This window comes from Trachypithecus francoisi, unplaced genomic scaffold (genome assembly GCF_009764315.1).
Source record: "Trachypithecus francoisi isolate TF-2019V2 unplaced genomic scaffold, Tfra_2.0 Lachesis_group5, whole genome shotgun sequence".
NCBI classification, from domain to species: domain Eukaryota; kingdom Metazoa; phylum Chordata; class Mammalia; order Primates; family Cercopithecidae; genus Trachypithecus; species Trachypithecus francoisi.
Genome location: NW_022681470.1, coordinates 133,400,245 through 133,422,289, shown reverse-complemented (window position 1 = coordinate 133,422,289; position 22,045 = coordinate 133,400,245). Strand labels below are relative to the sequence as shown.

Here is a 22,045-nt window from a genome sequence, read left to right as displayed (position 1 = left end):
CTCACTCCATTTGAGTGGAAGCGTGGCCTGATCACCCACGGCACGCCTGTACCGGCACCTTGGTTTTTGTTTTTGACTTGACTTAGATTGCTTGATACTCTGGTTTTGGTTTTGACCTGGCCTGGATTTCTGGATACTCTGATTTTGATTTTGATTTTGATTTTGGTTTGATGTAAACTGCAGAAGCATGTGTGTGCCTTTTTTACCTGTTTTTTGTTTTGCGGTGTGCGTGTGGTGTGAGCGTGGTGTTTTGTCTTGAAGAAGCATGGGTCAGGCACAAATAAGCCCACCCCACTAGGAACTATGCTAAAACTGTTTCAAAAAAAGGAAAAAAGGGAGGAGGCAGAATTTATATTAAAAAAAAGTTATATGGTAAATTCTTGTCCTGAAATAAATTACCTGGTTGTTTAAAGAAAAAAGTGGGCCGGGCGCGGTGGCTCAAGCCTGTAATCCCAGCACTTTGGGAGGCCGAGATGGGCGGATCACGAGGTCAGGAGATCGAGACCATCCTGGCTAACATGGTGAAACCCCGTCTCTACTAAAAATACAAAAAACTAGCCGGGCGAGGTGGCGGGCGCCTGTAGTCCCAGCTACTCCGGAGGCTGAGGCAGGAGAATGGCGTAAACCCGGGAGGCGGAGCTTGCAGTGAGCTGAGATCCAGCCACCGCACTCCAGCCTGGGCGACAGAGCAAGACTCCGTCTCAAAAAAAAGAAAAAAAGAAAAAAAAGAAAAAAAAAAGAAAAAAGTGTTTGTAATAAGTCAAAAAGTTGAGGCATGTCGAAAAATTGAGAAAGTCATAAAAGAAAAAAAGTTGTACAAACATGTTATGCAAAAAATGTTGTATAATTTAAAAGTAATAGGCCTCCTGAGTACTATTGAAGAAACAGTTTATGTGCAAGGTGTATAAGAAAAGTAAAATATATCATTAGTAAAAAAGTATAAGGAGGCATAAGAATGTGGATTTTTACCTACATTAAAAGGTTAAAAAAATTGTTTTGAAAGTTTAAGCAAGTTTTAAAACGTTAATTGTAAAGAAAATTCTGTGTGTAAACATATTAGCTAAAGTTAGAAAGGTATCCAGTTTTTCTGTGAACTAGATATTAAACTAAAAATGCAACAGGTTTTTCTTAAAGCATCAACCTGCTCTTTAACAAAAATTATAAAAGGTTAAAAAGAGTCTATAAAATCTTTTGGTCAAACATGAAAAATTAGATAAATATGTCTACAAGGTTTTATTAAAATTAAGTTTAATATTAATAGCACACTAATATAAAGGTAAAACAGCTTATCTGGTATAAAAATCATACAAAAAGCATTATTAAATATAAATGGTGTTTAGCTTTTTTTGGTCTAAAAACTAATAAAGATAGGTACTAAAGGAAACATTCATTTTACTAGAGGATCATAGAAGTCGAAGACTTAAAACAAACTTTGACAATTAAGAATCTTGGTATGTGGGCGCGATGGCTCAAGCCTGTAATCCCAGCACTTTGGGAGGCCGAGAAGGGCGGATCACGAGGTCAGGAGATCGAGACCATCCTGGCTAACATGGTGAAACCTCGTCTCTACTAAAAAATACAAAAAACTGGCCGGGCAAGGTGGCGGGCGCCTGTAGTCCCAGTTACTCAGGAGGCTGAGGCAGGAGAATGGTGTGAACCCGGGAGGCAGAGCTTGCAGTGAGCTGAGATCCGGCCACTGCACTCCAGCCTGGGCAACAGAGCAAGACTCCGTCTCAAAAAAAAAAAAAAAAAGAGAATCTTGGTATGCTTACCAAGATGCAAATGCCTGGTTGAAATGTATCAAATATTCCATCTTCACATTAAACAAAAGCAATTGTTATGCTTGTGCACATGGCAGGCCAGAGGTCCTGATTGTCCCTCTTCCACTAAGGTGGTCCTCCAGTTGACCAGGCATGGGCTACATGGTAGCTCTTTTCCAGGATTCTACAGCCTGGAGTAATAAGTCATGCCAAGCTCTCTCTGCTGCATTCTAAAGTCCCTGCAGGTCAGCCCCCGAGGGCCATCCAGCTTCCATCTCCCAACACTAAGTTCACTTTGTGTCTCTCACAGCAGGGAGGAAACTTAGCATTCCTTGGAGACCTGAAGGGATGCAGTGAACTTAAGAATTTTCAAGAGCTTATCAATCAGTCAGCCCTTGTTCATCCCCATGTGGATGTGTGGTGGTATTGGGGTGGACCTTTACTGGGCACTCTGCCAAATAACTAGAGTGGCACTTGTGCTTTAGGACATTTGACTGTCTATTTCACCCTAGCATTTCATCAACCAGAGGAAAAAAAATAATAAGACATTGTAAAGCGAGAGAAGCCCCTTATAGGTCTTTCAACTCTCACATCTACTTAGATGCAACTGGAGCCCCGCAAGGAATACCAGATCAATTTAAAGCTTGAAATCAAATAGTTACAGGATTTAAGTCAATATTTTAGTAGATGACAGTCAATAAAAATGTAGATTAGATAAACTACATCTGTTACAACCAACAGCAATGAGCTTTTCATGAGTTAAAAAGAAAAACTCATGTCAGCCCCAGCCCTGAGGCTACCTGTCCTGACAAAACTCTTTACACTCTATGTGTCAGAAAGAGAAAAAATGGCAGTCGGAGTTTTAATCCAGACTGTGGGGCCCTGGCCAAGGCCAGTGGTCTATCTCTTAGAACAACTAGATGGGGTTTCCAAAGGCTGGCCCCCATGTCCAAGGGCCCTGGCAGCAATGGCCCTGTTAGCACAAGAAGCAGATAAGCTAACTCTTAGGCAAAACCTAAACATAAAGTCCCCCCATGCTGTGGTAATTTTAATAAATACCAAAGGACACCATTAGCTAATGAATGCTAGACTAACTAGATACCAAAACTTGCTCTGTGAAAATCCCCACATAACCATCGAAGTTTGCAACACCCTAAACCCTGCCACCTTGCTCCTGGTATCAGAGAGCCCAGTTAAACATAGCTGTGTAGAAGTATTGGACTCAGTTTATTCTAGTGGGCCCAACCTCTGAGACCAACCTTAAACATCAGTAGACTGGGAGCTGTACGTGAATGGGAGCAGCTTTGCCAACCCCTGCAAAGTGACTCTGAAGACGACGACAAGCCCTGCTCCAGTCACACCTGGAAGCTGACTGGTCCGCACAGGGCCGAAGCATGAGGAGACTCATCGCGAGACTCATTTTCCTCAAAATTTGGACTTGCATAGTAAGGACTTCAACTGACCTTCCTCAGACTGAGGGCTGTTCCCAGTATACACATCAAGTCACTGAGGTAGGACAAAAGATTGCTACTGTCCTATTATTTTACGGTTATTATAAGTGTACCAGGACTCTAAAGGAAACTTGTTTGTTTAATGCTATTCTATCCAAGGTATGTAGCCCAGAAAGTAACCAACCTGATGTGTGTTATGACCCATTTTAAGCCTCTCATGAGCACGGTTATTAAAATAAAATTAAGGACTGCTCCTTTTCTAGGCAACACAAGTAAAGTAAAAGCTAGAACAGAAGAAAGAGGGGACTCCAAACATATAATCCTAAAATTTAATGCTTGTGCCACTATCAATAGCAATTGGCATAGAATAAGATGCAGTTCTTTAAATTAAAAAAAAAAGGTTACATGGCAGGAGATAAGTATATCTGTCATAAATTAACTTCATGTGCAAATGTGTGTAATTACTGGTCTTCTGTCATCTAGACTACTTAAGAAAAGGATAAAAAAGATCCTGTTTAGCTCCAAAAAGGAGAAGGCAGCGCCTCCTGTACCAGTGGAAGCTGTAACCCCTTAAAATTAATAATTACAAATCCCTTAAACCAAGGTAAAAAAAAAAAAAAAGGAGAACACGTATCTCTGGGCATCAATAGGAAAAGACTAGGTCCTACAGTAAATATCTTAGTAAAAGAGGGGGTTCGTAAACTCTCTCCAGAACCAGTATTTCAGACTTTCTATAATAAACTAAATGTGCCAGTACCAGAGACTCCAGGAAAAACCAGAAATTTGTTTCTGCAGTTAGCCGAGCATGTAGCCCAGTCTCTAAATGTCAGTTCATGCTATGTTTGTGAAAAAACTGTAGTAAGAGATCAATGGCCATAAGAAGCCTAAGAATTAGTGCCTACGAACCCAGTTCCTGATGAATTCCTGGCCCAAAAGAATCACCCTAATCATCTCTAGGTTCTAAAAGTCTCAATTATTGGACAATATTGCATAGTTAGCAAAAAAGAAAAAATTCACTCATTCTGTAGGATGACTTAGTTGTCTAGGGCAAAAAGTGTCTAATGGTACCAAAAAAACCCAGTTACACGGTAGAGTTCCAATTACACAGAAAGAGATCCATTCAGTAAATTTCCAAGGTTGCAGACTGGGTGCACCCAGAATTCCACAGGACTGGACTGCCCCCACCAGGTTATACTGGATAAGTAGACATAGAGCCTATGCTAAGCTGCCTGACCAGTGGACGGGTAGTTGTGTTACTGGCACCATTAAACCATCTTTCTTCCTACTGCCCATAAAAACAGGTGAACTCCTGGGCTTCCCTGTCTATGCTTCCCTTGGAAAACAAAGCATAGCCATAGGTAATTGGAAAGATGGTAAATGGCCTCCTAAAATATTATATAATACTATAGACCTGCCACTTAGACACAAGACGGCTCATGGGGATACTGGACCCCCATTTACATGCTCAACCGAATCATACGGTTGCAAGCTGTTTTAGAAATCATCACTAATAAAACCGGTCAAGCCTTGACTATTCTGGCCTGGCAAGAAACTCAGATAAGAAATGCTATCTATCAAAATAGATTGGCTTTGGACTACTTGCTAGCAGCTGAAAAAGAGGTCTATAAAAAATTTAACTTTACTAATTACTGTCTACACATAGATAATCAAAGGCAAGTAGTTAAAGACATAGCTAAAAATATGACAAAACCAACACACGTGCCCATACAAGCGTAGCATGAATTCAACCCTGAAGCCATGTTTAAAAATTAGTTCCCAGCACTAGGAGGATTTAAAACTCTTACTATAAAAGTCATAACAGTAATAAAACCTGCTGACTGCTCCCTTGTTTGCTACCTGTACTTCTTCAAATGATAAAAAACTTCATTCCTACCTTAGTTCACCAAAATGCTTCAGCACAAGTGTACTATATAAATCACTATCAATCTATTGCACAAAAAGACATAAGTAACAAAAACAAGAGTGAGAACTCCCACTAATAAAAAGCGAGAGTCTCAAAGGGGGGAAATGAGGAAAGAGAGAGACCCTCTCATATTGTTTTATATTGTTTTATACTCAGTACCTGTTATAAGAAAAAGCAAGGAAGTAAAACCAAAAACAGGCAGCCCGGCCCCAGGCCCAAAACTGGGCCTGGGCCTGCCTGGCCTAAACCTAGTAGTTAAAAATCAACTCATGACTTAGAAACCGACATTATCCATAGATTCCTGGCATTGTATAAAAGAACATTGTGAAACTCCCTGCTCTGTTCTGTTTCACTCTGACCGCCAGTGCATGCAGCCCCTGTCACATACCCCCTGCGTGCTCAAATCAATCATGACCCTTTCATGTGAAATCTTTAGTGTTGTGAGCCCTTAAAAGGGACAGAAATTGTACCCTCGGGGAGCTCGGATTTTAAGGCAGTAGCTTGCCAATGCTCCCAGCTGAGTAAAGCCCTTCCTTCCACCACTCAGTGTCTGAGAGGTTTTGTCTACGGCTTGTCCTGCTACACTAAGTCTTGAACTGTCTTTTTTTTCTTTTCTTTTCTTTTACAGAAAGCCCAGACCTTACAATGTTTTTATTTTTTCTCTCCATTTTTCTTTCTTTTTAATGTTTTTGTAGAGATGGGATCTTGCTATGTTGCCCAGGCTGGTCTCAAACTCCTGGCCTCAAGACATCCCCCCACTTTGGCCTTCCAAAGTGCTGGGATTGTCGAGGGCTCATTTGTTACACAGCCATAGCAACATAAATTTAGGAACTGTTACATGTATACCTTCTCTTTAAAGTATTTGCTACATGTGAAACTTTACATTTGTGTGATTACTAGATTCCTATCCTGAAAGACTGAAAGCTCTTAATAGCCAAATTTGCGTTCCTTTTTACCATTCTATTCCTGACACTTAGCAAGGTGCCTGGTAAATGATGCAGCCAATGCCAATTTACTCTCAACTTTCCTGCACCTCTTCACTTGTAAAAATAGAATGCACTTGGTCATTAATTGAATGCTCATTTATGTGATGAATGCTGACTGAGAGGCTGTGTCAGGGATTTGTGTTAGAGATGGACACAAATATGAAATATGAAACAAATATGAAATACAAGGGACTGAGGGGAGACACAGAAGGGGACTGGGAAAGCTTCCTGAGGGAAAGGGATATTTGGGCTGTGTTTAAAAGGATGTACAGGTGCTTTCTGAATAACAAAGAGGCATGACAGTACTTTTGGCAAAGGAAATGGTGAGTGCCAATGCTTGGGGCCAGGAAGCAGCCAGGTTGGTCAGGCAACGGTGTGAAGTTCTACACAGAGGCAGTTTGCTTGGGTGGAAAATCCTGCAGGAAAAGTTCCTAAAGACCAATTCTGACAGCCTGCAATGTAGGTGCTTAGATTTCATCTCATTAGAAATAGGAAGACCTTGGAGGTTTGAAAGCAGTGATGGAATGAGTGGAGTTTTTTGTTTTTCTGTTTTTTTTTTAAGAGACAAGATGCTCAAAAAAAAAAAAAAAAAAAAAAAAGCACTGTTATGTTTCCCAGGGTGGAGTGCAGTGGCAAGATCATGGCTCATTGCAGCCTTGAACTCTTGGGCATAAGCAATCCTCCTGCCTCAGCCTCCCGAGTAGCTGGGGCTACACGTTTGCACCACCATGCTCAGCTAATTTTTTCATTTTATTTATTTATTTTGAGACAGAGTTTTGCTCTTGTTGCCCAGGCTGGAGTGCAATGGCACGATCTTGGCTCACTGTAACTTCCACCTCCCGAGCAATTTCAAGCAATTCTCCTGCCTCAGCCTCCCGAGTAGCTGGGATTACAGGCATGTGCCACCAAGCCTGGCTAATTTTGTATTTTTAGTAGAGACGGGATTTCTCTATGTTGGTCAGGCTAGTCTCCAACTCCCGACCTCAGGTGATCTGCCTGCCTTGGTGTCCCAAAGTGCTGGGATTACAGGCATGAGCCACTGCACCCAGCCAATGTTTTCATTTTCATTTTCTTTCTTTCTTTCTTTTTTTTTTTTTGAGACAGAGTCTTACTCTGTTGCCCAGGCTGTAGTGCAATGGCACGATCTTGGCTCATGACAACCTCCACCTTCTGGGTTCAAGCGATTCTCCTGCCTCAGCCTCCCAAGTAGCTGGGACTACAGGTGCCCGCCACCACGCCAGGCTAATTCTTTTGTAGTTTTAGTAGAGATGGGGTTTCACCATATTGGCCAGGCTAGTCTCGAACTCCTGACCTTGCGATCCGTCTGCTTCAGCCTCCCGAAGTGCTGTGATTACAGGCGTGAGCCACTGCGCCCAGCCTCATTTTAATTTTTTTAAGTAGAGACGTGGGTCTTGCTACGCTGCCAGGTTGGTCTTGAACTCCTGACCTCAAGCAATTCTCCCACCTCTGTCTCCCAAAGTGCTGGGATTACAGGCGTGAGTCACCGCCCCAGCCTAGAGTTCTTGATAGTACCAGGGCTGAGAAAGTACCAGGGGTAGGAGGCTCCTAAACTGGTCCAGGTGGGAAGTGATGAGGCCAAGGATAGGGAAGTGAAGGTGGGAGGAGTAGGAGTAACTCAAAGGCCATTTAGCAAAAATTCACCACGCAAGGCCCTGTATTAGGGCGCTGGGTGTTCATACTTCATTGTCCTGTCAACTCTATAAAGCAGGGGCCAACGAACTTTTTCCATAAAAGGCAAGATCGTAAATACTTCAGGTTCTGCAGATCTGTAGCATCTTTAGCAACTACCTACTCTGTTGCAAGGCAAAAGCAGGCAGAGATGCTAGGTAAACGCGTGGGCGTGTCTGTGTGCCAATAAAACTTTATTCAGGGACACTGAAATGTGAATTTCAGAAACTTTTCACAGGTCATAGACTATTCTTCTCCTTTGGATTTTTCCCCCAGCTATGTAAACACGTAAAAATAATTCTGAGTTTGCAGGGCCGGACAAAGCAGCCGGCGGGTCTTGGTTCGCCTACCCCTGCTATATAAATCATTAATATGATACCAATCTTAAGGAGAAGAGCCTCAGGAGTAGTCCCGCAAAAAGCACCGCCCCTCCAACATCATCAAACCCCGCCTCCAAAGGCGGAGGCTGCGCATGCGCGGCAGGCCCTCGGGCGGGGGCGGGGCGGGGCGCAGCTCCGACTTCGGACATGGCGCACGCTGGCGGCGGCAGCGGTGGCGGCGGCCCCGCGGGCCGGGGGCTGAGCGGCGCCCGCTGGGGTCGCTCGGGCTCCGCGGGCCACGAGAAGCTGCCGGTGCACGTGAGTGGCGTCCCCGCCCTCACTCGGGGACCCCATCCTCTGGACCCCGCGGGCGGACGCCCCTCACCCAGGCCCCGCCCGACCCTGGCCCCGCCCGGCCCCGGCCCAGCCTCGGCCTCCCCTCTGCACGGCCCCGGACCCCTCACCCCTCACCGCTCACCTCCGCCCTCCGAAGGCCCAGCCCATCCTCTTCCCCTCAGGGACCCCGACCCCTCGTCCCCTCCTCCCGCGACCCGGGCCCACCGGGACCCTCCCCCTCTCTGCAGGTAGAAGACGCCCTCACCTATCTGGACCAGGTGAAGATCCGCTTTGGCAGCGACCCCGCCACCTACAACGGCTTCCTGGAGATCATGAAGGAGTTCAAAAGCCAGAGGTACCCGCGGGGCCACTTTCCACCTCGGGGGGCCCCCCTGGGCCGGAATCAGGCCTAGCGGGGTGAGACCTCCCCTCCCCAGGCTGCCCCCTTGGCCGGGTGACCTTGCGCAGGTTGTCGAATCTCTCAGAGTCTTAGCTCCTTCTCCTAACAAAAATGGAAATGGATAGTACCCACCTTGTGGAGCTTTGTGGGGATTCCTGGAAGCGGGACAGGGATCTGGGGGGAGGCAGGAAGGGCAAGGCCGTGCACACTCATAGAGTCAAATCGTGCCTTGATTTAATATGTTGATTTTAAAATTAGTTTTGTTCATGAAAGATTTGGTGGGACCCATTTTGATTTTTATTTTCAAACTCTGTAAAATGTTATTTGTCTTGATGATGGAAATTTTTGGCACCCTCTTCCCCTTCAATCTTGTCCTCAAGATGCTTCTCTGAGCTCACTGTGGTCCCAGGCCTGCTTGGAAGTAAGACGCATAAAATGCTTAGTAAGGGAGCTGGCACACAGAAAACGTTTAAAACACATGAGCTGATTTTGCAGGCCCAGAATCAAGGAGGATTACAGATAGATGGGAAACGCTGGGATCATGCCCTTGTTTTTATAGGAGGCTCACTGAGACTTGGAGTGGGTAAGGGACCCACCTAAGTGGCAGAGGTGACACTAGAACTGAGACCCTCTGACTCAGACTCATGGAGGTCATATCCTTACCATACTGCTGCCCCCTCTTAGGAAACATGGTGAGGTTGGCCTGGTTTCCTTCCAGGAGCCCAGTGCTAAGGGCTGGGCTGTGATGCAGCCTGAAGGGAGACTCCATCTCTCCCCTCCTATTACACGTTTCCCATACTTGGCAGTACCATTGGTATTTATGCATTGCAATTGTTTGCTCAGATGGAAACCTGTGTCATAGTCATCTCTATCTGATATGAAATGAGGGAATTTTTCACATTGCTTGGAGGACTTTGGCCTCCTGCCACTTCTTGGAGTCCAGGCCTTGCGGTTGGCTCTCCTGCCATTTTCAGAACCGAGTGCCCATTCTTGAGTGTTTTGGGGGAGCTGAGCAATGTCAGTGTTCTCTCATTCTTACCAGGAGGAAACAAGGAGCTCAGGCCTAGCCAGTCAGGAGATAGATCATGGTGTACAGATGCTATCACATCGGGCACTTTTTTTTTTTTGGAGACGGATTCTCGCTGTGTCTCCCAGGCTGGAGTACAGTGGTGTGATCTTGGCTCACTGCAACCTCTGCCTCCCGGGTGCAAGTGATTCTTGTGCCTCTGCCTCCTGAGTAGCTGGGACTGCAGGCACGCACCACCACGCCAAGCTAATTTTTGTATTTTTAGTAGAGACAGTGTTTCACCGTGTTGGCCAGGCTGGTCTTGAACTCCTGACCTCAGGTGATCTGCCTGCCTTGGCCTCCCAAAGTGCTGGGATTACAGGCAGGAGCCACTGCGCCTGGTGGGTCACATTTTAGGTTCCTTTGTTGTCTGTTGAGAAGGTTTTTATGTGGCAGTATCAAGGGAGTGGGGAATAGATTACATTTTTCATTTACTTCCTAAGACCCTTTTGCCCACTTCCTTTGTTTCTTCTAGCATCGATACTCCTGGAGTCATCAGACGTGTCTCACAGCTCTTCCACGAGCACCCTGACCTCATTGTTGGATTCAACGCTTTTCTTCCCCTTGGATACAGAATAGACATTCCCAAGAATGGCAAGTTAAACATACAGTCGCCTCTGACGAGCCAGGTATGCTGCTTCAGTGGTTCGGGTGATCTCAGCCTTCACCGCGTGTATCTTGCTACTCAGGTTGGGCCACGTGTCTCTCTTGTATCATTGCTAGAAAGCCACTTAAGATCTGTTCTTTTTCTAGACATGCTCATTGCTTCTAGCACAAATCAAAATAGATATGGAAACACCTACACAAGCAGCCTCTGCCTCCCAAATTGATCTGTTTGGAAGATTTAAATCAAGAGTGGATGGCAGGGAGGTATCCTCCTAACACAGAATAACCACCCCAGCAGTTGCTGAGGTCTTGGCTTGAGGCTTTCCCAGCGAGCATACCAGGCAGGCTTGCCCTTGTATTTGGGTATGTCCTCGTCTGCCTCTGATCACTCTGAGTACCGCCTACAAAATAAAGGGGTCGAGATGGTGTGTGAATAGCCGCATTGATGGTGGTTGTGTTTCATAGGCTCATTAGCTCAGTTGGGACTCCTGGCTTTGCTTTGGTCCTTTCTTGGGTGATAGGTGCTGGCCCTCCTTTTTTTTGTTTTTTGTTTTTTGTTTTCTGAGACAGCGTCTGGCCCTGTCACCCAGGCTGGAGTGCAGTGGCGCAATCTCAGCTCAGTGCAACCTCCGCCTCCCAGGTTCAGGCGATTCTTCTGCCTCAGCCTCCAGAGTAGCTGGGGTTACAGGCATGTGCCACCATGCTCGGCTAATTTTTGTATTTTTAGTAGAGATGGGGTTTCTCCATGTTGGCCAATGTGTTCTTGGACTCCTGACCTCAAGTGATCTGCCTGCTTCAGCCTCCCAGAGTGCTGGGATTACAGGCATGAGCCATCATGCCTGGCCTTTTTTTTTTTTTTTAAAAAAAAAAAAAAAAAAAGACAGGGTCCCAATCTGTTGCCCAGGCTGGAGTGCAGTGGTGCCATCAAAGCTCACTGCAGTCTCAACCTCCTGGGCTCAAGTGATCCTTCCATCTCAGCCTCCTAAGTAGCTAGTACTGCAGGTGTGCACCGCTATGGCCAGCTAATTTATTATTATTATTATTTTTTTGTAGTGACAGGGTCTCACTATGTTGCCCATGCTGGTCTTGAACTCCTGGCCTCAAGCGATCTGCCCACCTTGGCCTCCCACAGTGCTGGGATTACAGGAGTGAGCCACCATGACTGGCTCACTGCCCCTTCTATCTCTGCTTGAGCTCACTAGCGCCTCTGAGAAAAAGAAAGCCTACTTAAGATTTCCTTTTATAAGATGACCATTGTCATTTTTTCCACCTCAACACTATTGCCATTTAAGGCATAATTCTTTGCTGTTGGGGGCTTCCCAGTGCATTGTGGGATGTTTAGCAGGATCCCTAGCCTGCACCCACCAGACCTTCACTCAGTTCTGACAGCCAGAAATGTCTCCAGACATTGCCAGGTGTCTCCTTGGGGGCAAAAGTGCCCCTGTCGAGAACCACTGGTGTAAGTGAACCAGCTCTCCCAACCTCCTCCAAGTCCTCGCTCCGAGAGTTTTAGCAGGGAGTGTCAGAATCTATTGCTGGATCCACTTGGTAGGTCTCTCCTTTGATGGAAGAGATGGTAGACTGTCCAGTCAGTTAGGGATCTGACATTCTGCAGTCAGTTGGAAAGAGAACAGCAAAGGGTAATGTGGCAGTGCTTTTGTATTAATTCTATGTACAAGGTGCGTGTCAATTCTGTTGCTGCTCAGCCAGGCGCGGTGGCTCATGCTTGTAATCCCAGCACTTTGGGAGGCCGAGATGGGTAGATCACAAGGTCAGGAGTTCGAGACCAGCCTGGCCAACATGGTGAAACCCTGTCTTTACTAAAAATACAAAAATTAGCCAGTCGCAGTGGCGCATGCCTGTAATCCCAGCTACTTGGGAGGCTGAGGCATGAGAATTGCTTGAACCCGGGAGGCGAAGGTTGCAGTGAGCAGAGATTGTGCCACTACACTCTAGCCTGGGCGACAGAGCAAGACTCCATCTCAAAAAAAAAAAAAAAAAAAATTCTGCTGCTTCTCTGTGCAAGACCCTGTCCGCCGACAGCCTGTTGTCTCCTGAAAGCCAAGGAGCGAGTCTCAATTTTTTTTTCTTTTTGAGATGGCGTCTCGCTCTGTTGCCCCGGCTGGAGTGCAGTGGTGCAATCTCAATCTCGCTCCCTGCAACCTCTGCCTCCCGGGTTCAAGAGATTCTCCTCCCTTAGGGTCCTGAGTAACTGAAATTACAGGCGTGCGCCACTATGCCCGGCTAGTGTTTTTGTATTTTTAATGGCCTGACCACCTGGTCAGGCCGGTCTAGAACTCCTGACCTTGTGATTTGCCCGCCTCTGCCTCCCAAAGTGTTGGGATTACAGGCGTGAGCCACCGCACCCGGCGGAGTCTCAGCTTTAAAGGGGAACTTGGAAGTGTGTGGCCACTGAACTCTGAAGAGCCTTCCATATCCTGTTTGCAAATGAAGCCCCAGGATCCAGATGTACTGCTAGCGCCTCAGACCATGAAAGCCTTAGCAAGATTAATCTCCGGAACAATCACGACTGCGGGAGAAAGCCAAGCTCATTTGCAGTAGGAGCATCCATGAGAGCACTTTGCAGAGCCTGAACGCTGTGGAAACACTGGGTGTCGTTCCTGTCACTCACTCAGAAAGAGCCGGAGTGGAAAGATGTGAACTGTGCATCCTGCATGTGGACACTGCCTTTCAGCAGAGTCCCTGCCCGTGGAGTAACTCGACTTTCAGGGCTAGATCATGAGAGGCGCCACACTGTGGTTGTATTTGGAGTTGGCTCTTCCTTTAGCCGTGGGTCCCCAACCGTGGAGGGCTGGCAGTCTTGTCTCCCCGTAGGTGGCTTAGGTGACAATGACGACGGTGCAGGCCCATTGATTTGGGGAAAGGCTTGAAAAGAACTTTTCACTTAGTAGCTACTCAGCAGGGCCTTGGTCATCTTCCTGCAGCCTAGGAACAGTCATTTCCAGGGCTTCCTGTCTTAGCTGTAGAGGTTTGTTCTCTTCGGGGCACCCAGGAGCCCACTCGCTTCTAGTTGATATTGACACAGGTGCTGTCAGGTTTCCAGCCCTGCTTCCCAGCAGTCTGGGCTGTTGTTTGAGTGGCTTCAGGACAGACACATGAGAGATGTCCCAGGTCCGGGCTGTGACTCGCGTGGCTTCAGGAGTCCTTTGAGCTTTCGGCTCCCTGGAGTCCTTTGAGAGGCCATCGTCTGAAAGCCTCACAGGGTTTCCCACACACAGAGGCCCTGGTGATACTCTTTTTTTCTTTCTTTTTTTTTTTTTGTGACGGAGTTTCACTCTTGTTGCCCAGGCTGGAGTGCAATGGCACGATCTCGGCTCACTGCAACCTCTGCCTCCCCGGTTCAAGCTCTTCTCCTGCCTCAGCCTCCCGAGTAGCTGGGATTACAGGCATGTGCCACCGTGCCTGGCTAATTTTGTATTTTTAGTAGAGATGGGGTTTCTCCATGTTGGTCAGGCTGGTCTCAAACTCCCGACCTCACATGATGTGTCCGCCTCAGCCTCCCAAAGTGCTGAAATTATAGGCGTGAGCCACTGCACCCAGCCATCTTTTTTTTTTTTTTCTGCTACGGAGTCTTGCTGTGTCACCCAGGCTGGAGTGCAATGGCATGATCTCGGCTCACTGCATCCCTGCCTCCTGGGTTTAAGCGATTCTCCTGCCTCAGCCTCCTGAGTAGTTGGAATTACAGGTGCCTGCCACCACTGTCAGCTAATTTTTGTATTTTTAGTAGAGACAGGGTTTCACCATGTTGGTCAGGCTGGTCTCAAACTCCTGACCTGGTGATCTGTCTGCCTGGACCTCCCAAAGTTCTTTTTTTTTTTTTTTTTTTTTTTAGTTTAATTGAATTTTTAAAATTTTCTTATTTTTTTGAGACGCCATTTCACTATCACCCAGGCTGGAGTGCAGTGGCGTGATCTCGGCTCACTGCAACCTCCGCCTCTGAGTTTCAAGTCATTCTCCTGCCTCAGCCTCCCAAGTAGCTGCAGTTACAGGTATGCACCACCACACCCAACTAATTTTTGTATTTTTAGTAGAGATAGGGTTTTATCATGTAGGCCAGGCTGGTCTTGAACCCCTGACCTTAAGTGATCCTCCCACCTCAGCTCCCAAAGTGCTGGGATTACAGGCATGAGCCACTGTGCCTAGCCTTTTTTACATTTATGAAATAAAGACAGGGTTTCACCAAGTTGTTCAGGCTGGACTCAAGTGATCCTCCTGCGTTGGCCTCCCAAAGTTTTGGGATTACAGGTGTGACCCACCACTCCTGGCCAGTATTCTCTCTGTTTCTTAGTTTTTCTAGTTTGACTGTTTTGAAGTATCATTTTTTTCCCCCCAGTTTGTCACAGCTGGCTACTGACAAGTAGGGAGTGGCCCATAGGTCTAAGGAAGGTGAATAAGAGAGTCCCAGCCTCAGGCAGCCGTTGGTGCAGGGTGTCTTAACTTCTTTATGGCGAGGGGCCATCCTGGGCACTGAAGGGTGTTTGAGCAGCCTCCCTGGCCTCCACCCACCAGTTGCTTCCAGATGTGATAACCTAAAGTGTCTCCCGTGTTGCTGAGTGTCCCCTGGGTGTCAGAGTTGCTCTGGTTGAGAACATGAGTCTAAAGGGTAAAGACATACACAGGCCATGGTGTGTGGCCAGTGACGACCCGGGGAACTTGTAGGAAGGAACAGCTTCTTACTGGAGCCTCGCCTCGGCCTCCTGCGTCAGCATCATTTCCTGTCGTGTAATTCAGGCCTTGGTTGTAATGTCACCTCCCCAGAGAACCCCCCTAGTCCCTACCCTGTGTCATTCTTTTTTTTTTTTGAGACGGAGTCTCGCTGTGTCGCCCAGGCTGGAGTGCAGTGGCGCGATCTCAGCTCACTGCAAGCTCCGCCTCCCGGGTTCACGCCATTCTCCTGCCTCAGCCTCCCGAGTAGCTGGGACTACAGGCACCCGCCACCTCGCCCGGCTAGGTTTTTGTATTTTTTAGTAGAGACAGGATTTCACCGGGTTAGCCAGGATGGTCTCGATCTCCTGACCTCCTGTTCTGCCCATTTCGGCCTCCCAAAGTGCTGGGATTACAGGCTTGAGCCACCGCGCCCGGCCCCCTGTGTCATTCTTACATCACCCTGGGTTATATATTTCAAAACGGCTAGGAAAAGAAGTTCGAAATCCATTGTTGTTGGTTTTCCTTCCTTGGTAGACGGTGAGTCCTTAAGATGAGGTGGGCCCCTCCATTGTCTTGTTTATGACTGTATCCACCTTCTGGAACATTGCCGGGGGCAGTGCGTAGTGCGGGAATGAGAAACTGGATGCTGGTGGGAACGTGGCCACTCTCAGCTCGCAGGTCCTCTTCAGGGCAGACCCTGCCTCATGGAAGATGACAACCGGCTTGGACGGAGACAGAGATAACCCCTTAACGTGCAGCTCCTAACATAAACAGCCCCTCGACTTTCAAAGGGAGCCCCCTGCCTACTGTCTGGGGGAAGTCCCGCTAGTTGGCAACAAGTCAGTTCTTGTGTTTGTATGTTCTGGGCTCTTGGAGCAGGCGGTGACCCCTTCTCCGATCCAAGCCCTGGAGTTTATTGAGGGCTCTGCGAGTCAGGCCCTGGGGTTTATTCAGAGGCCCTGCTCTCAGGGTTCCAGTACAGTCAAGGTGGGGGTCCGGTGAGAAACAGATGGGCAGATTCGGGCTGCGTGCGGGAGGGCGCAGAGAGAGGATAGAGCAGGGCGAGGAAGGGTGGGAGGAGGTGTTGTGGGCAGGACCTGTTTCATGAGGGACTGTTCCTGGTGGGGTGTGATGGCCTGAGGTGAGAGTGAGTGGGTGTGCTTGAGGAACAGCCAAGGAGAACGGCAGGGTCAGGAGCTGAAGGAGAGAAAGGGGAGAGGGAGCCAGGAGCATGAGAAGTACCGGATGGTTCTGGGAGGCGGTTCTGCTGCTGTGCTGAGAATCGGGGCTTAGGAGGCCCCTAGGAGACCAGGGAGGGGCCCCAAGTGATGGAGGCGGGGTAGACAGTGATGGAAACGGAGTGGATGGTGACAAGGACCAGAGAGGGTCCCAAGTGATGGGGACAGAGAGGATGGTGACAAGGACCAGAGACAGTCCCCAAGTGATGAGGACAGAATGGATGGTAACAAGGAGTGGAAAAGGCCCCTGAGTGATGGGGACAGAGGTGGACAGCGATGGGGACAGAGTGGATGGTGACAGGGACCAGAGACAGTCCCCAAGTGATGGGGACTAAGTAGACTGATGGGGACAGAGTGGATGGTAACAAGGACTGGAGAGGGGTCCCCCGAGTGATAGAGATGGAGTGGACCGCGATAAGGACCAGAGAGGTGCCCCGAGTGATGGGGACAGAGTGACTGGTGACAAGGACCAGAGGGGGTTCCCATGTGACGGGGGCAGAGTGGATAATGATGTAGATCAGGAGTGGGCTGGTGTCAGTGAGAGTGAGAAGTCTGGGGTGATCCCAGGATGCCTGATTCTCTGGGTAAAAGTGTGGGCCCGTGCTGAGGTACGTGAGGCCGGGACAGTTGGGGACTGCTGTGTGTCTGTGAGGTGCCTGCCATTTGAGGCTCTGTGAGTCAGTATCCAGGTGGGGCTGTGTGTGGATGCTCAGATGGCCGTGTCGGCCACGCAGGATGGTTTGTCATGGTATGGGAGGCAGTTCAAACTCTGCCTGACGAGGCCAGCAGGGCACGGGGAGAGAGGAGGTGCCAGAAGAGAAAGAGAAAGCTCAGCTTGTGCTGGGTGGTTTAGAGCAGCACAGTTGGCACATGGCGGCTTGGAGGCCAAAGCCAGCCTGGCTCGGTGTGATTGGTTGTGATTTTTACATTTTCAAAGGATTAAATGTTTAAAAATATTTCATATTGTGATACTATTCACATAACATAAAATTCATCATCAGCAGTTTAAGGTGTTAGTATATTCACAATACTGTGCAACCATCACTACTAATTCCAGAACATTAATGTCACCCCAAGATCAAACCCTGACCCTCCCAATTCTCCTCTCCCCTAGCCCCTGGCAACCATGAGTCTGCTTCCTATCTCTATGGATTTGCCTGTTGTGGACATTTCATATCAGTGGGGTCATACACCGTGTGGCCGGCCGTTGGTGTCTGGCTTGTCACTCAGCATCGTGTTTTCCATGGTCATTCACATCGGAGCCAGTATCAGTGCTTCCTTCCTCGAGACTGAATTATTCTTGTGTGTGGCGGGACCACATTTCGTGTGCCCACTCATCTGTTGATGGATGTTTGGCCTATTTCCACCTTTTGGCTGTTGTGCGTAGTTCTGCAGCGAACATTCATATGTGAGGATGTGTTGGAACACCTGTTTTTCTTTTCTTTTTTGAGACAGAGTCTCGCTCTATCACCCAGGCTGGAGTGCAGTGGCGAGGTCTCAACTCACGGCAATCTCTGCCTCCCAGGTTCAAGGGATTCTCCTGCCTCAGCCTCCCAAGTAGCCAGAATTACAGGCTCCTGCCACCACACCTGGCTAATTTTTTTGCATTTGTAGTAGAGATGGGGTTTCACCATGTTGGCCAGGCTGATCTCGAACTCCTGACCTTGTGATCCGCCCACCTTGGCCTCCCAAAGTGTTGGGATTACAGGCATGAGCCATCGCGCCTGGCCCTTTTTTTTTTTTTTGAGATGGAGTTTTGCTCTTGTTGCCCAGGCTGGAGTACAATGGTGCATTCTTGGCTCACTGCAACCCCCGCCTCCTGGGTTCAAGCAGTTCTTCTTCAACCTCCCAAGTAGCTGAGACTACAGGTGTGCACCACCACACCTGGCTAATGTTTGTATTTTTAGTGGAGACGGGGTTTTGCCATGTTGGCCAGGCTGGTCTCAAACTCCTGACTTCAAGTGATCTGTCCACCTCAACCTCCTCAAGTGCTAGAATTATAGGTGTGAGCCATTGCGCCTGGCCTGAGCACGTGTTTTCAGTTCTCTTGGGTATAGACTTGGGAGTGGGATTACTGGGTCATATGGTAGTAATAATTCCATGGTCAACCTGTTGAGGGAACTGCCACACAGTCCCCCGCAGTGGCTGTACTATCCCATCTGGCTCTTTTTGCCAAGCCCTGGTCTAGAGCATGGTTCCCCATCTTGTCGCAGTGGCACACTTTAGGGGATTGGATGCATGCAGAGCTTGGAAATGCCTCCTTGGAGTGGTGGGGGGCTCGCAGTGAGCCTACAGCTGCCTCTGAAACAGACCTTGGCTCCGTGCTGCTTCCCTACTTACCCACACCCTGCGCGTTCCAACCCCTTCTGCCGTCAGACCTGTGAACTATGGAGAACAGACGCAGCCCCCTGTGAGCTTGAGCAAAGAGAACCCTCGCGGACATCCCCAGAGAATCTTAGAATCCCGCCACTGACTGGGCGCAGTGGTTTACGCCTGTAGTCTCAGCACTTTCCAGGCCAAGGTGGGCAGGTCACTTGAGGTCAGGAGTTCGAGACCAGCCTGGCCAACAGGGTGAAACCCCATCTCTGCTAAAAATACAAAATTTAGCCAGGCGTGGTCGCACAGCGCCTGTGATCCCACCTACTCAGGAGAATCACTTGAACCTGGGAGGCAAAGGTTGCAGTGAGCTGGGATCGTGCCATTGCACTCCAGCCTGGGAGACAGAGCAAGACTCTATCTCAAAACAAAAAGAACAAATCCCGCCACCGAGGAGAAATTGTTTTAGAATCACGGCTGCTCTGTGTCTTGTATTTCTGCTTTTCTCAGCTGAGACTTTCTAGAATTGTCTCTATCCCCATTGTTCTGGGCAGAATTGTGTCATCCCCGCACCCCACATTCCACCCCAAATTCATGTATTTTAGCCCTGGCCCCCAGCACCTCCGAATGTGACTGTATTTGGAGATGGAGCCTTTGAAGAGGCGATTTAAATGAGGCCGTTAGGATGGGCCCTAATCCAGTCTGGTTGGTGTCCTTATAAAAGAGGAGATCGGAACACACATCAGGGACATGCGTGTACAGAGAGACGACCACATGAGGACACAGACAGTGGCCATCCGCAAGCCAAGGAGAGAGGCCTCAGAAAACCAAACCTCCTGGCATCTTGACCTTGGCCTCCTGGCCTCCAGAACTGAGAACTACTAACTTCTTTTGCTTCAGCCAGTCTGGGCTACCTCATTGTGGCAGTCTGAGCTGATGAATGCACTCACCTCGCTGATGGTGCCTGTGCCCAGCAGAGGTACCTGTTTGAGTGCAAGACAGCAGTGGTGTGCCTGGCCTTGCCTGTCCCAGTAGATTCTCAGGGTCAGCGTTTGGGTCACGTGCAGTGTTGGGCACCGCAGGGCAGCAGAAACAGTGAAGTCTGTGTGTCCCTTCATCCGTTCACCTGATCATCCCCAGTGGGGTGAAGCCCGCTCTGTCCCTCACGTTGTTCCAGGCACTGGGGATACAGCCCTGATCAAAACCCCCACGCTCGTGGAGTCCACCATCTAGTCAGGGACTGACAGACAATACAATGAGTAAAATACATGATCCATAAGGTGGCGACAGGGGCCACGGAGAAAAACACAGGAGTGCTGGGAGGTGGCGTCGTTTTACTTTGGTGAAAGAACGTTCTCCAGGACTCACCATGCAGGGTTTGTCCAAGCCAAAACCTCAGTCAGGCTGGAGGAATCCTGACTGGCTGGAGACCTGGCCCTTGTGTGCTGGGGATAGTGCAGCATAATTCTGGTTTAGAAACAACAGCTCCTCCTTTGGGGGCGTGGTCCTGTCCCACCACAACATAGGAGGGAGGCAAGCTTGTTTCTATTTTTGCTCACATCGGCTGCAAAGTACACACATAGAGGGCATTCTTGGTGAATGTTCAGGGCCTGTCTTTTCTCCCAAGCAACCAATGCACCTTGTTGCGATTGGCCTGGGGCTTAGCACCAAAAGTGTCATGTCCCTTGAAGTCCCCAACAACCTGGACGGTGGGTTGCCTTTAACCTCCAGGGTCCCCACCTTATGTATCCTACCTTGGCATCACTGTTGGCAGCATGTGCCTTCCCACGTGAAGGCAATCTTGCTGAAACAGATTGCAGAAGGCGTGGGAGACTTCTCTATTATACGCAGCCTAGCACTTGGCGCCGCAGAGGCTTAAACATCCACTTTGTACATTTCTCCTGAATGTGACGTTTTCCAAATGGAAAGTGCTCATTGAACTTGTAGTGTTCTTTGAGTGGATGGGTAAGGATCGGGTGGAGGTGAACTGGGGAGACTCACCTGTGCACCCCGCCCTGCTTGCCTCCGGGCTCTCAGAAGTAACCTTTACCTGTCTCTAATAAAACCTGGCTCCGTGCTGAGTTTTTTCTGTTCCTGTGCAGACAGTGGCTGGGCCTGGCGTTTTTCACAATCTGTTTCCGGCGTCAGGCCTGGCAGTAACTCACTGTCGCCTTGTCAGGAGAATTCGCACAACCATGGGGACGGTGCAGAGGACTTCAAGCAGCAGGTGCCATATAAAGAGGACAAACCCCAGGTACCCCTGGAGTCCGATTCCGTGGAATTCAACAACGCCATCAGCTATGTGAATAAGATTAAGACCCGCTTCCTAGACCACCCGGAAATCTACAGGTCGTTCCTGGAGATCCTGCACACGTACCAGGTGAGAACTCAGATTACAATTGCTTGTGGGTTTTGGGTTTCATCTAGTTTGGGGCCCTGCAGATACTCAGATTTTCCTGTCAGAATTCATAAAATCTTGTGAAATTCTAATTAGTTGTGGGGTTTTTTGTTTGTTTTTTCTTAGACAGAGTCTGACTCTGTTGCCCAGGCTGGAGTGCAGTGGCACAGACTCGGCTCACTGCAGCCTCTACCTCCTGGGCTCAAGCCATCCTCCATCCTCAGCCTCCCAAGTAGCGGAGGATACTTGGGGCTAGAACATGGGCGCGCGTCACCACACCTAGCTAATTTTTGTATTTTCTGTAGAGACAGGGTTTTGCCATGTTGCCCAGGCTGGTCACGAACTCCTGAACTCAGACAATCCATCCACCTCAGCCTCCCAAAGTGCTGGGATTACAGGTGAGAGCCACTGTGCCCAGTCACCTTTGTTTGTTTGTTTGAGACAGGGTCTTGCTCTGTCACCCAGGTTGGAGTGCAGTGGTGTGATAATAGCTCACTGCAGCCTCGACCTCCTGGGCTCAAGCAATCCTCCTGCCTCAGCCCTCCAAGTAGCTGGGACTACAGGTGTGCATCACCACACCTGGCCAAGACAGTCTTTTTATCAGATGACTTTGTTATTGCTTAGGCAGTACGACCACCCTTTACTTTGCTGACGACAACTGGGCTCGGCACCAGGAACTGGGGCTACAGAGACAAATGGCTGCTCCTGCTTAGCTGTTCATTGCAGTGGTGGGAAGAAACTCAGAGGTGGATTGGGGTGGAAAAAAAAGGATGTGGGCAGGAGAGGTGAGTCAGTGTTAACATGGTTCCTAGCCCGGATCCCTGCCCGTCTGGGGCCAGGGAGGGGACAGTCAGGTTGAATCTTGACAGATCAGTCGGAACCAGTAG

General features: G+C 48.6%; 1 protein-coding gene across 2 annotated transcripts in view; it reads left to right on the top strand.

The window, feature by feature from the left end:
- Positions 1-8,301: 8,301 nt before the first annotated feature.
- Positions 8,302-22,045, top strand: part of SIN3B (SIN3 transcription regulator family member B) — a 50,311-nt gene continuing 36,567 nt past the window's right edge. For both annotated transcript variants that reach the window (XM_033200169.1, XM_033200168.1), the window contains exons 1-4: positions 8,302-8,448; positions 8,715-8,821; positions 10,408-10,561; positions 20,940-21,140. In XM_033200169.1, the coding sequence (XP_033056060.1) occupies positions 8,338-8,448; positions 8,715-8,821; positions 10,408-10,561; positions 20,940-21,140 (573 nt within the window). In that variant the 5' untranslated portion in view covers positions 8,302-8,337. The remainder of the gene's footprint in view (positions 8,449-8,714; positions 8,822-10,407; positions 10,562-20,939; positions 21,141-22,045) is intronic.